General features: G+C 43.8%; 2 protein-coding genes across 2 annotated transcripts in view; both read right to left on the minus strand.

Annotated features, from left to right (window-relative positions):
- The window catches only part of LOC310874993 (nucleolar transcription factor 1-like), a 499750-nt gene that overhangs the window by 139715 nt on the left and 345582 nt on the right, over positions 1 to 14453 (minus strand). The gene's annotated exons all lie outside the window — the stretch shown is intronic.
- Positions 7192 to 13376, minus strand: adrb1 (adrenoceptor beta 1; the record flags this gene model as incomplete). Its single annotated transcript, XM_083787131.1, has 3 exons — positions 7192 to 7732; positions 9910 to 10200; positions 13063 to 13376. 3 exons carry the CDS (start codon positions 13374 to 13376, stop codon positions 7192 to 7194), a joined length of 1146 nt encoding a protein of 381 aa, XP_083643257.1.

Here is a 14453-nt window from a genome sequence, read left to right on the forward strand (position 1 = left end):
TAGAATAGGACCAGCTCCTGCCTATAGATCCTAGTAGGGACACATATACCTTGCCATCTCCTCCCACAACCCTTGCTCTATCCTCCCACAACCAAGGAAGGACATGTTTGAGTATGACCACCTGTTACTGACTGTCGATGCTATTTGTTGTAACTGGGTTGGGAGGGGATAAAATGAGAAAGGTTTGCATTGATTGGGAGGGACGGGGATGCAATGATGCTGTTGCGTTTGCTGTAAACTGACTGGAAACATGTGAATAAAGAAAGATGCCTGAACGATTGAGATGAGTCCTGTGTCTTGATACTTCATCCTGCTTGAGATCCTGAGACCATTTTCTCCCCTTACAACATGTTGTCGAAAAGCATTATTTTCATCTTTTTTGTAACAAGACAATTAAGGACAAGACGAGGAGTTTTATTGTTATTCCATACAGTACAGAACAAAATGTGTTTACCCAGGTCCTGGTCAGGCTATAAAGCCACACCTAAACATTTCCTAAATACACTAAACTTTGCATAAGGACTAAAAACCTGAAGTGCAAAGAAGCAATTGCACTACCCATTGAGATTGCACGTGCCCATTAAAAGCAGCAACATACAAAAACAGCATTAAAAATAAACAGTTAATGTGTCACAGTTCAGTTCATAATGCAGAGTTCATGTGTAATCATTATCTCACAGATCACTAGTGCAAAGGTCACAGTTTAAGACTAGAGTTAGATAGTGTCGAAGTGTCCTTGAGCAAGACGCTGAACACCTAATTGCTCCTGATGTGCAGGTTGATGCCTTGTATGGTTTCCTCTGCCATCGTTTGGGAATGGGTGAATGTATAAGGCACAATCTATGTAAAGTGCCTTGGATAAATGTGCACTCCCAGGTACTTGAAACTGGGAACCACCTCCACAGCATCTCCACCGATGTAGAGGGAGCTGAAGGGGGGCCACTCTTTCTAAAGTCCACAATGAGTATATTACTATAGTATGTCGTCAAAAAGCATGATTTATTTTTTAATCGCTGAAAACCATGCATGGAAACAACACAGTATTAGTATGACAGGGAAAAGCATGATTTTCATCTTTTTTTTATCATTGAAAACCAATGAATGGTAGACTGTATCTATGCATCTGCCCATGTGATTCTGTGAACACCACATTAGGATTTAGAACAAGTGGCCATCTACAAGTTCATCACTTCGAGCCACATAGTGTTTAAAAAATGTTGAAGTGGTTCAGCCAAAATGCCAAATATATATCATTTTGGTCTAGAAGAATTTGAGAACTTTAGAAGGCATTTGTAGAATTGGCCTCAGGTCTTAATGGGTCTTAATTTACCTCCAAATATTAATACAAATATCTAATTGATGTAGATGTTTGGTCAGGTCAGTGACCACTGCTGCACCATCCGTTCTTATTGTTATCAAGTTGTGAAGGGTTGTGTGTCGGGGTTGTGTGTCGGGGTTGTGTGTCGTGCGTGCGTGCATGTGTGTGCACGCACGCACATGCACGCACGCACGCACGCACTTACACACACTAAGGCCTGACTCACACCTTTCGATCTAGCATACAACATTGATGCATGCTAGATATATGAGACTTGTTTACTAGAGCTGGGACTCGATTAAAAAAAATAATCTAATTAATCAGAGGCTTTGCGATTAATTAATCTAGATTAATCGCATTTTAATCGCATATCATTATTTGACCCGAGAACAGTGAGAAAGCAATTTTTTCAAATGGATTTTGGTATACTAGTGAATCAATGAATAGTGAATACATAAGTTTAAGCAATAAAACATTGTTTTTGTAGTAATAGGGGTAATAATTATTTATTGAATAATTGCACACAACTGTGCTGTAATCCACGCTACCATCGGATAGCCTTTTAAATCCTATTTCCAATCCACGGGGACAAGCAAAGTGATCTCAGCGGCTTCCCCCAGTCTGGTGAACTGTCTGGTGGTGTTATTGTCTGAAGAGGACACGGACACTTGGTGCGCAGGTCCGTCTGAAAACTGTCCAGTGACAACGTTCCGCGGTGAAGAAAATAGTGCGATTAAAATGCGTTAATTTTTTTAATGCATTCATTTTTCTGTAGTTAATTAATCGTAATTAATCGCAATTAGTCCCGGCCCTATTGTTTACTGATGCAAGCTCCCAATGCATTTCCAATGGAAGTCACATGGTTTGACACAACATTTTTGTTGTACGGCTTTCGGCTCTGTTTCGACTGCCCCCCTCCCCCTCGTACAACAAAAATGTTGTGTCAAACCATGTGACTCCCATTGGAAATGCATTGCGAGCTTGCATCAGTCAATAAGTCTCATGCATCAGCTATACATCAATCTGTTGTGAAGGTGTGAGTCAGGCCTAACACACAGGCAATACAATAGTGTTTTTGGCCCCCTCAGGCATTACAATAGTGTTTCTCAATTATGGGCGTTCAGAGAACATTGAGGGTCGCTGGAAGCAATTATATTTTAATCAACTTGTCCCCCGGCCTTGAGTGAAATGTATTTATTTCAAAAATGAATAAAAAATAGAACTATTATATTAGCCAAGGATCCTTTTAAAGGAAATCTGACTTTAGGGAGTGTGTGCATGCTCCACGTCTGCATGCAGCAGACATGGAGGTGAATATCACGTCTGCATGCAGCAGACATGGAGGTGAATATCACGTCTGCATGCAGCAGACATGGAGGTGAATATCAATGGGTTTTTAAAGAGCTTTGATCATTCCCTGCACAGCCTTTGCGTGAAGTCAATTAAAAATGAATGGCTTTGTTTAATGCCGCAGCATTTAAAGAGTTACAGGATGAGGTCAAATTAAATGTGAATGTGTATAAAGTAACTAAGTACATGCACTCAAGTATGGTACTTGAATTAGTATTTGCAATTACAATACTGCCTGCCTACTCGACTACATCCCAGGGACAAATATTGCACTTTTTTACTCAGTTATTTGAATGCTTTTATAGTTACTTTGTAGATTGATATCATTATTACAAAACATGCATAACCGTGTCAGCCTGTATATACTGTATATACTGTATATACTTTGGCTATTTTCAAAAGATTTTTACACATCCGAAACCTATGTATAATTTTGATGCCAACACGTTTGTTCTTTTAGTCATGTCAATTTGGAATACCAGATATTACTTGTAACAGAATATTTCTACATTGAGTGCATTGATACTTTTACTTAACTCCTTTGTGGCCAAGGCTACGTCAAGCCCATAGACTGCCATGTTAATTGAAGTAGTAAATCAACAAATCCCTCCAAGCCAATGACGTTATCTGCGTAGTAGACGTACTGCCCTGTCAGTACGTCTTTTTATAACAAAATATTGCAATTGTTTGACATTTTTTAAATTATTTTTATGTAATCTACCAAAAACCGGCCGAAACACGCGCGATCGTGCACTATCGTGCACGCGCGCCGTCTCTATGTGATCCGCGGCAAAAAAATATATATTTTGGGATGTTCCTGGCCGTTTTTAAGCTTAATCTGACTAAGTTATGACAAAGCTAATGTTAGTTTAGCAATCCGGACGGCCAAGCTATAAGCTAGGGGTCAAATTAGCTTCCTTTGTTTACCTCGTTTGACAGGAAGTGATTTAGCCAGATTTAACACTTTTGTCAAAATCAGAATAATGGAACGTTCCTGCCATCAGGTGGAACTTCTGGGTATTACTTTGAAATCGAAAGTAAAACTTGATGTATTGTATTTAGATCGCTGATCCCTCTTATTGCATTAAAATGACGAATTAAGAAATGGGGCATTGGCCAGCATTGGCCAGATTTGGCGACTTTTTGAATGGCAATCGAAAAATGTGAGATATGACCACAATGTCACGAAATGTCTCATTTTATAGCTCCAAGTCACTACTTTACAATGAAAAAATAATTATGATTATAGCTTGTTCCATCGTTTACTTATAAGCTTTTTAGTAGACCTTGGTTTCAGTGATAAGTCAAACCAAGGTGTACTAAAGTGCTTATAAGTAAACGAAGGAACATGCTAGGAACATATTTTGTTTTTCGGTGTAAACTAGAGATGTGCAGCTTTAAAATGAGATATTTCGTGACATTGTGGTCATATCGCACATTATTCTATTGTCATTCAAAAAGTCAGCCAAAGCTGGCCTAAGGCACAATAAGATGTTATTAAGGTTGGCAACTTGGCCATTAGTGGGTTAAGTAAAAAGAAAATGAGTATACTTTGCCCATATGAACATGGCCTGCACGCTTTTAAAAGGCATAACAAAAGTATCTGATGGTGACACAAACATGCCGTTAATCTGCGTTTGGTAATGACTTTGGTCTGATGATTAGAGACCGTGGACTAATTAACGTTGTAAAAGATTAGACTCTAATCTTTTAAGACGTTAATTAATTGTCAATTAAGCAACATATGAGACAATGAAAGTTTCCCCAAGGTAACATTTTGCGCTCAGTTTACGATTCAAATAGTCGACGAACAAGCTCAAAAGATGTTGCAATGCAACGCTGTCTGAGATCGGTAGATCTGCTATTGTTGTATTTCTACAATAAAATCTTTCTTTCGGGTTTGTTTTGCAATGCGTGTCAGCTTTGCAATGCGTGTCAGCTTTGCAATGCGTGTCAGTTTTGTCCGCGAACACATCCTATTAAAATTGGCTACTGGGAGGGCCGGACGGACCACGGTCACATCACTCTGACTCAGACATATAAGCATAAACAAACCCGATACGCCCATGCATAGGCAGGACCAAAACATGTCCAACAATTTTAAGATTTTCAAGAAAAACGTGTAAATAGCTAATCTATAAAAGCTGTAAATGGGCTGGAGGCTATTGACAAATTAAAATCATGAATAACTGGTGTGACCCTCACATTCTCATGTAACAAACTTTCCTATCAAATACATATAATGAGTAATTGTAACAGTAAAGTATGAATGACGTCTGCTTTTTTATTATTATTCTCCAGTCAGCACACCATAATTATGACAATAACAATAACAGTCAGGTATAAGGGACATGGGGGTTGGGCCCCTCATACGTAGCTTCACATCAGTACCACGCGTGCCCGTATTTTTGTTTCCTTTGTAAAAAGCGCTCAATAAATACATTATGTCTATTTACATAAACATGTTTAATATAAACAAATTCACCTTCGTACAATTTGCACTTGGTCATGTGGCTACGACACTATAGCCCAGCATTAGACACATTGTAGACAGTAACGCCGACAGAATACCTTTCCAATGTTCAAAACAAATGTGATACAAGTGATACAATGAACACTATTATGGAAAATAATAAACGCCTTAATGGAGAACTTCAACCTTGTCTCCATTTTCAACCATGTCTCCATAAAATTGGTCCTATTATAAGATGCCACCATTTCTGTCTAGTCTACTCAGTCTGTCTCAGAGGAGGTTAAAAAACCGCTGAGGAAGGCCATACAGGCCGAAACGTTTTTCACTCCCATCAGAGGTAAATAAAATCATGCAAAAGGACATACAATGAGTGCTGGCATTTTCTTCACCTCGACTGTGGTGCGGGTTGTCTGCTACGGCAGTACTTCTTTCTGAGGTTAAAAAACCCACCTACCAGTGATCATTGGTATCATTGGTAGGCGCATTTGGACATTTTAAACTTTATTTTTGTTATTTAAGGGTTGCGTGCACGCATCAGCCTGGGTGACAGCAGACTGCTGGGCGAGTGCTGGCGCTTTGGCATGGGTGGTCAGATCAACATATAGAATGAATTCTGTACTGGCCATATGGAGTGTGTCTTGAGTGTACAGGGTTTAATGAGGTCAGATCAACATATGGAATGTCAGAACAGGTCAGCTCCATATATGGAGGTCTAAGGGTGGCAGCGTCTTGAGTGTACAGGGTTTGATGAGGGCCCAGGTAGGGCAGGGCCTTAATTTTCGGGCCTGTTGAGAACTCTAGTTTTCTAGTGATGGCACCCTGGGGGTGACTGACTGACTGACTGGAAATTTCACGATTTCATAGTAAATGCGACCTGTAGTCGCAATTATTATTATTATTTTAACAATGGAAGTTCTTGGCTTCTATTTCAGCAAGCTAACTTTCCAGGGAGAGAAAGGCTGTAGTTTCTATTAGCTTGGATGCATTCCCCATCGATGATGTCACTGGTAGGCAGGTTTCTGAACTGTCCAACAGTGAGACCCAGAGTGAGCAGACGGAAATGGTGCCATATTATAATGAGCATTAGGTGAGGACCAATTATGTGAAGATACGGTTGAGAATGGGTCACATGCTCTTTAAAGCAGAGAGACTGTGTTGCCCACTGTGTAAATCTTAGGCTCTATGCACAGCATCCATATTGGAAAGCCATATTGGGCCTTCACAGGTAATTCAAGGTACCATGAGGGTTCCTGGACCACACTTTGAGACCCACTGGTGTAGCAGAGTGTTTCCCACAATTCCCAGTGAGCCAATGGCACATTGGCTTCATTAGTATCATTGGTAACACCTAGAAAGTGGAGGAAGCTAAGAGGCCCAATTTCTTTCCAATAATGCCTGTGGTGCAAGCAGCCTATTTAAACACCTACAGTAATTGTACAATACTGAATCTGTGCTACTTTGCACTGCCTTAATTAGCAACTGCAGTAACTACCAACATGACTATTTAAAAAAAAGAATGAATCAGAAACCTTAGGTCAGGCCCCTGAAGACGTTCCCAGATTCAGCATCAGGCATCAATGGGTTAGGAAGTATGCAGGTGCGTTGTCTATCTGTGTCACACTGTCACCTAGCTACCTGGCATGAACACGAAGGCGTTTTCAATCACTTTTTCACTCAGAAGTTTCAGGGTTGGTCCTTAAACGTGGGGCTTGAGCCGATTCATCTCAAAGTGGCAATCCAGCATCCTTCAGGGTTCCTCGAGGGGGTTCCAAATGGACCCGTAAGTCTGTAACTCTGAGAGTGTACAAATGGAACCAAATGGACCCTTTGCACACGCTCAGTTACACGAGGTCCTTGAAATAAAAAAGAGCCACTGCAACAACACAATAAGTCTTAAGCCCATACCACAACGGCAGGGACTCCTTGGGACAAAACCGTTTGAAGGTCAACCACACCAATGCAACTCATTGCAGCTCAATGAATTGCATTGGTGTGGTTGACCTTAAAAACCATCTTGTCCCGTCTCGACCCTTTGGTGTGGTTTGGGCGTTTACAGGTGTGACTCGGACGGTGACAGCTTTCTGTTCAGGCTGCAGTCGCTGCTGTGGTGCAGCCCTTCGCAGTCCGACCACGTCCCCCCGCCTCCTCCTCCGGGCTCCTCCAGGCCCAGGGAGGTGCAGGTGTCGGTCCGGGCGAAAGCCCCGCCGCCACCTCCCCTGCGGGCACCAGGGCACCGCGTCAGGTCGCAGGTGCTGACCACCACGTGCAGCCGGTAGTCTGCCTGCCCGGACCCGCAGCACAGCAGCCGCTGGAAGGCCCTGCGGAAGTCCGGGCTGCGGCAGTAGATGATGGGGTTGAATGCCGAGTTGACGTAGCCCAGCCAGTTGAGGGCCACGAACAGGTTCTTGTCCACCTGCTCGGCGCGGAAGACGCGCACCACGTTGACGATGAAGAAGGGCAGCCAGCAGAGCGTGAAAGTGCCCATGATGATGCCCAGCGTCTTCAGCGCCTTCTGCTCCTTCATGAAGAGGATCTTGGCGGGCCGCTTCTTGCATTTGGAGGCCACGCCGTTCGGGCTGGGGTGGTGGAACCTGCACGGCAACATGAAAGGAAGTACCAGTTTACTTGTGTGTTTAAATCATGTGTTCTGGACTTCACTTGCATTTTTTGGACTTTCCACTTTGTTTCAAAGTCAAATATTGTTCAGAATCTTTGACTCCACTACATTGCTAGGAGGGGAACAAGTACATTATAAGCCCTATTTCAGATCTGCTAATGCCATTATTATTGATATATTTTTGAAAAGTTCTGGAAACTGTAATTTGCACGGTTTTAAAAAGAAAAGTACTCCAGTACTTAAATACGTTTGGAGCGGCTATTCCCACTATTAAAGATTTTTCAAAATGTAAAGTTATTCAATTAATACAGTATGTAGGCTAAGTTATTAAAGCCTAAAAGCCAAACAGAAATTTGGCTTTTGATTAATTGTAAATGTTATTCATAATGTTACAATAATGTTCAATGACAGAAGAAATAATTTAATTGTTAATCACAATTATTTCAGTGACATTTAACCACTCAAATGCCATATCGTTGACGGGACTCAGGGCTCTATAGAGCGTCGCAGTCCCGCCCGGCGCCCCCGGCGAGAGGCCCGGAAAATAATTCCCTGTTCATTTTCGCCATAGGGGTCCCCAGGGGTCCCTCTACTGCACTGTACTGTACCACCCCAAATCATTATATATGCCGTTAATGTGTGTGTGTGTGTGTGTGTGTGTGTGTGTGTGTGTGTGTGTGTGTGTGTGTGTGTGTGTGTGTGTGTGTGTGTGTGTGTGTGTGTGTGTGTGTGTGTGTTGTGCAGTGCAACAGTGACACTTGGTTGTGAAAACCAACCAACGCTATTTTCGTGCTCGGACAGACAGACCCACTGACCCAGGGACACACATAGCTGTCTATAGACGAATTCAGAAACGGGTCTCATGGTCGCAGCTTACGTATTTCCTGTAGGCGGAGCCGACATAACTGCGGGGTAAACCTGCCTCTTAAAAAAACCTCTTCTACTAAGGTGAATGGTAGAGTGACTGATGTACAGTCTGCCTCAAACGTTACCTGCTTTTTACTAACACTAACATTACAAGGCTGCTCTACTTTATACCTCATACTAAGCATTTAAAGTATGAGGTATAAAGTACAGCAGCATTGTGTTCATAAAAGATTGGGTATTGGGTAAGACTGACGTTATGTATCTTTCAGGACCTTACACTGCTTCGTCTCAACCATTACTCTATGGCTCTGCTCTCAGCCACCGCGGTGAATATTTTGACATTCCGTTTTTTTTTTTTTTTTTTTTATGTTGCCACTACTGTTGGAGCAGCCATAAACTACACAGGTTCATCCCGATGTTCTGGGCATCTTTGTAATGTTAGTGTTAGTAAAAAGCAGGTAAAAGAGTAACGTTTGAGGCAGACTAAACATCCGTCACTCTACCATTCACTTTAGTAGAAGAGGTTTTTTAAGAGGCAGGTTAACCCCACAGTTGGCCCCCGCCTACAGGAAATATGTAAGCTGCGACCATGAGACCCGTTTCTGAATTCGTCTATAGGAGTGGTTGCACCACTCAAAAAGGCAGGGTACTTTTTGTTTTGTTTTTCTTCTTACTATTTATTTGATCAGCCCAAAACATTGTGTTTATTGTCATGATTTGTCACGAGCCAAATTGGCTTTTAAATATATACTTTTTGAAAAGTCTATGGGGAAAATAAACAGGGAATTCTCTTCCAGGGCTCTCGTCGTCATGAAAGGGGGCGGGACTGTGACGCTCTATACGAGTGACTTTTCTGTTCTGTTATTGTGGGGAATAGCTGGGAGGGTATTCATAAAGATTGTGCACTAGTTTTCAATTTTTTTTGTAGTTTAGTAATAGGTAGGGCGTAAGCAGTTTTCAAAAACCATCACAAACGAGTTGGGCTCGCCCCCTAGTGGTCAGTTTACAATGAATCCAATAGTAGATAGGTCAGACTCAGTACATGGTTAATCTCAGTTCCCAGTCGCCCATCCTGTCGGACATGGTTGGCACCCCAAATAATTGAAGAATGTTTTCAAAGGATTCTGTTATGATTGGGTATGCCTATCTATAAATAACGTACTAAAGATTTAAGAAAAAACTTCTGGAAAGGCATCATTTTTCCAAGATGGCGTCCACGATCGGCTGGGTTGTTTAATTGGTTGATCGTCAATTAAAGTTCCATAACTGTTATGCAACACTGACCTGCCCTCGCACTTGTCGATCTTCATCATCTGCTTCTTGGCCTCGCAGTAGACGCGAGCGTACACGAATATCATGATGACAAGCGGGATGTAGAAGGAGATGACGGAGGAGGAGATGGCGTACGCGCGGTTGGCAACGAAGTCGCAGCAGTGCGGGTCCCTGTAGCAGGCGGTGTCCTCGGGGTCCCGGGACCAGTGCATGAGGATGGGGAGGAAGGACACCAGGGCGCTGATGGCCCACACGCCACACACCACCGCACGGGCCCGAGGCTTGGTCAGCAGGCTCTGGTATCTGCAAACAATGGGGTGTGTGGAAGAAAGAATAACTTTGATTGTTTTTATACGTAGCCCATTAAGACCTGATGAGGCCGATTCTAACCCCCTAAATGAGAGCCTGCTGTCTATGTATTTACTAATAGAGCCGGCCTGCTTGCTCAGTGGATGAATTGAATCTTGACCATCTTGATATTAGTGTCAGATCCTGTTTCTAGGTGAGACATGACCTTTGACCCGATCTAAATGTCTCAATAGAACAGCAGGGAGATGGGGCACGGTGGCACAGTTGGTAGTGCTGTCGCCTCACAGCTAGAAGGTCCTGGGTTCGATTCCCGCTCGGGACGCTGTGGGTGCTGGCGGCGTGTTTCCTCCTCCGCGTCATTAGTGCCCATACCCGAGGCGGGGTTGGCGAAAGGGCCTTTCTGTGTGGAGTTTGCATGTTCTCCCCGTGTCCCCTAGGGTAGGTACCCTCACAAAAAACATGCAGTAATCCTGGTCACTAAACTGCCTCCCCCTGGCCAGCCGGGGCGCCTGATGGAGGGGAAAGGAACTGGTTGGAATAATGTGTTCCTTCCACGCGCTACGTCCAACCAGGGAAAATCCCCCCCTGTCAGGTGTAAAGGAGCGACTTGGACACTCAGGCATGAAGGAAGCAACATGAGTTCAAGTCCGTTGCTCTCCCCTTGTCCCCCATATATGGGGACTAGGTTGGTGGAGGGTGTGTAGAGCTCAGGATCACATTAGATAATTGACACAGGGGTGAAAAATGGGTTACAAATTTATTTATTTATAAATTTAAGAAAAAAGAACAGCAGGGAGACATAATAACCCATTGTATAAGTTTTATAGGCTATATTGTATTTAACTACCATCAGACTGGACTACCATACAGAAAGCATACTTTTATTCTTTACATTTTCACATTAAAAGCATAAAAATACTATTTCACATTGAGGTGCACAGGTGGTCAGTCTGGGAATGATGTATCCTTACTCACAGTGGTGTAAAGTAACTAAGTTCATGTACTCAAGCATAATTTTGATTTAGATTGTTTTAATTATTTTTAACTTTCTTCAGTATTTACAATTTTCTATAGGTCTACTTTTACTAAATATTGTACTTTTATTTCACTAAATACATGAAAACTTTAGTTACTGCTTATTTTGGTTTATACAAAACAAATTAACCTATATATATCGGATATTTGAGAAAAGCTTGCACTAGGTCTGCTCATTTCAAAAGATTTTCATACGTTTTGAACTAGTCAAAAGGGACATTCTGCACAATGAGTATAGGCACTTTCAGTTGCGACCGAAGGTATGATGTGTGTCGGCCTGTCGGGCACCATATGGTGAAGGTACGATGTGTGTCGGCCCGTCAGGCACCATATGGTGAAGGTACGATGTGTGTCGGCCTGTCGGGCACCATAGGGTGAAGGTACGATGTGTGTCGGCCCGTCGGGCACCATATGGTGAAGGTACGATGTGTGTCGGCCTGTCGGGCACCATATGGTGAAGGTACGATGTGTGTCGGCCTGTCGGGCACCATATGGTGAAGGTACGATGTGTGTCGGCCTGTCGGGCACCATATGGTGAAGGTACGATGTGTGTCGGCCTGTCGGGCACCATATGGTGAAGGTACGATGTGTGTCGGCCCGTCAGGCACCATATGGTGAAGGTACGATGTGTGTCGGCCTGTCGGGCACCATATGGTGAAGGTACGATGTGTGTCGGCCTGTCGGGCACCATATGGTGCCCAGGTCTCGTGACATCATGTGACATCATCAGGCCCAGGGACCCTGATGTCATAGTAAAGCGACCTGCCGTCGCAGTTAAGCCCCTGATGCCATCAATATTGGCCAGCGACGCTACATCTGACCTCAAACCTCAAACCCATAGATCTCCATTATGGATATGTGTCAGAACCTTTTCTGACATTCCATATGTTGATCCTTCACCATCCATCCGTCCTCTTCCATGTCTGCCGTTAACGAGGCTCATGAGACCCTTTAGGTCGCTCCTCGCCCTCAGGCGTCTTACTGGTACAGTATAAGTATACTTTGATGCCAATACTTTTGTGCTCAAGTATCCTACATTTTATAGCCTACAGGACTTCTACTTGTAACAGAGTAGGCCTATATCTACATAATTGCAATATTGATGCCAAAACAGATGTACAGGTCAAGTGAACAATTGTCTATTTTGTAGCAATTGTAGAAATAGAAATATTCGACCTTAGTTATCGAATGTTTATGCAATGATCATGTGTAGCCTATACTTTATTTTACTTGAGACCATATTTCAAATATTTTACTTTTAACAGTTTGGACAAAATAGCCAATTTTACATCTGTCCAAGGTGAGGTGCCCACTTGACCTGTTAGCCCTACTGCTAAAGCATGTGAGTAGCCTACTTCTTCCATAAGTTCCATCAATGTTAATTGCTTCTAGCATAGGCTAATTATGTCTAATGATGTAGGCCAGTGACTCCCAAACGTTTTAGCTCAAGACCCAAAAGGGATGTTATTAGACGTTTGCGATTGCGCAGGACCAAACAGTGAAAACACCTACAAGCCTACAAGCTCACAACTGTATATAGGTCCACACGCTTCGTGAGCTTGTAGATCGGATATTTTCACTACTTCTTTGGTTCGTGACCGTGACCCCATGTGATGTGTACCTGGACTGCTGACCGAGTGTTTGGGAAGCAATATAGGGCAGGCTATCTTTAAATGTCTCGATGAATTGGGTTTTTTTATGATATCCTCTTCAGACCTCTTAGCAATCGTATGGTACTGTTATAGGATGAATTTAATCAATCAACCAACCAACCAACCAACCAACCAATCAATCACCTCACCACGCACTATGACTGCTGACCTGAAGGGCGAAGTGATGGCCACGTAGCGGTCTATGGCGATCACGCACAGCGTCTCGATGCTGGCGGTCACGCACAGCACGTCCACGGAGATCCAGAACTCGCAGAAGAAGTCTCCGTAGAGCCAGGCGCCGCGCACCTCCAGCGCGGCGCCGAACGGCACCACCAGCACGCCCATGATCAGGTCGGCGCACGCCAGCGACATGATGAACACGTTAGTGAGCGTCTGGAGCCGCTGGGTGCGCGCGATCGCCGCGATCACCAGGATGTTCCCGAGGACGACGGTGGCGACGATCAGCGCCATCACCACGCTCATCCCCGCCGCCCACTGGTGCCCGAGCGCCGGCGCGGAGCCGGAGGAGCCCGCCGCATCCCCGCCGCTGTCCGTGTCGTTCACCCCCGGCAGGCTGGATGCTGACGCGCCGCTGCTGTCGCCGACCATGTCCCCATCCATGCTTCTATTATGAGGAACAGCAGCAGCAGCAGCAGCAGCCGGCGCCGTCCCGGTTTGTCCCCCGGGAGTGTCCCCGTTCCAAGCTGTCTGTCCTCCCGCCGCCGAGTCCTCCCGACGAATGTCTGTGAAACATTTAAAGAAAATAAATGTCCCGATTTTCAACCGACCACTGCCAAAAGACTGTCCCGCTGTTCTTCTCACCACAGTTAAAATATAGCCAAATTCATGTCACCATATGTGACTGTCTTAGGCCTATTATCAAAGCACTTCATGTCCCTTATCCTGTTCAATGCTCCGGAACAATCCGGATGGAAAGCCACACGCAAAAAAGTCGAACATAGCAGATCTAGGTCAACTATTTTCGAATGTCCAAAGTAGGAAATATCCTATTGTCTAAAATGGTAAAAAGAGAGAGGAGGAAAATGTGGTTAATAAGTCCAGTTATTGTGGTCCACAGAACTCCTATAACGCTATGGACCAGTGCTACGCAAGCAGAGTGCTGCTATAACCTACTTCCATCTGCTCTCTGCTTCTTGGCACGCTGGCAGCGCACTGTGTGTGCCCAACAACACTGATGAAGCGTGCGTAATGCTCGGGCTGAGGGGGGCACGTTGACATCACTGCCCTGCCTCAGCCAATGGTTGGAAGAAGTATAGGACTCTTTTTTTTTTATTGTATTCATGTATTTGTTTTGCTTTTACTTAGCTTTACTTGCTTTAAGTTTATCATATATTTTTTTTTAATAGGCTACTACAGCCTATACTTACTTACAGTATAGTATAGGTCTACTACTCAAAGTAGACCTACTGCGGTTGAGTTCTTTGTCCCACTGACCAGAGCCAAAATGTCTCCCATTGCTCAAAACAAGGCAACATTCATTCAGCTCATTCGTGGTAGGCCTACACGTAATCTGAGTTCCCAGAAGTTTTATTTTTCGTG

This window comes from Protomyctophum parallelum, assembly GCF_964188405.1.
Source record: "Protomyctophum parallelum genome assembly, chromosome: 17".
NCBI lineage: Eukaryota > Metazoa > Chordata > Actinopteri > Myctophiformes > Myctophidae > Protomyctophum > Protomyctophum parallelum.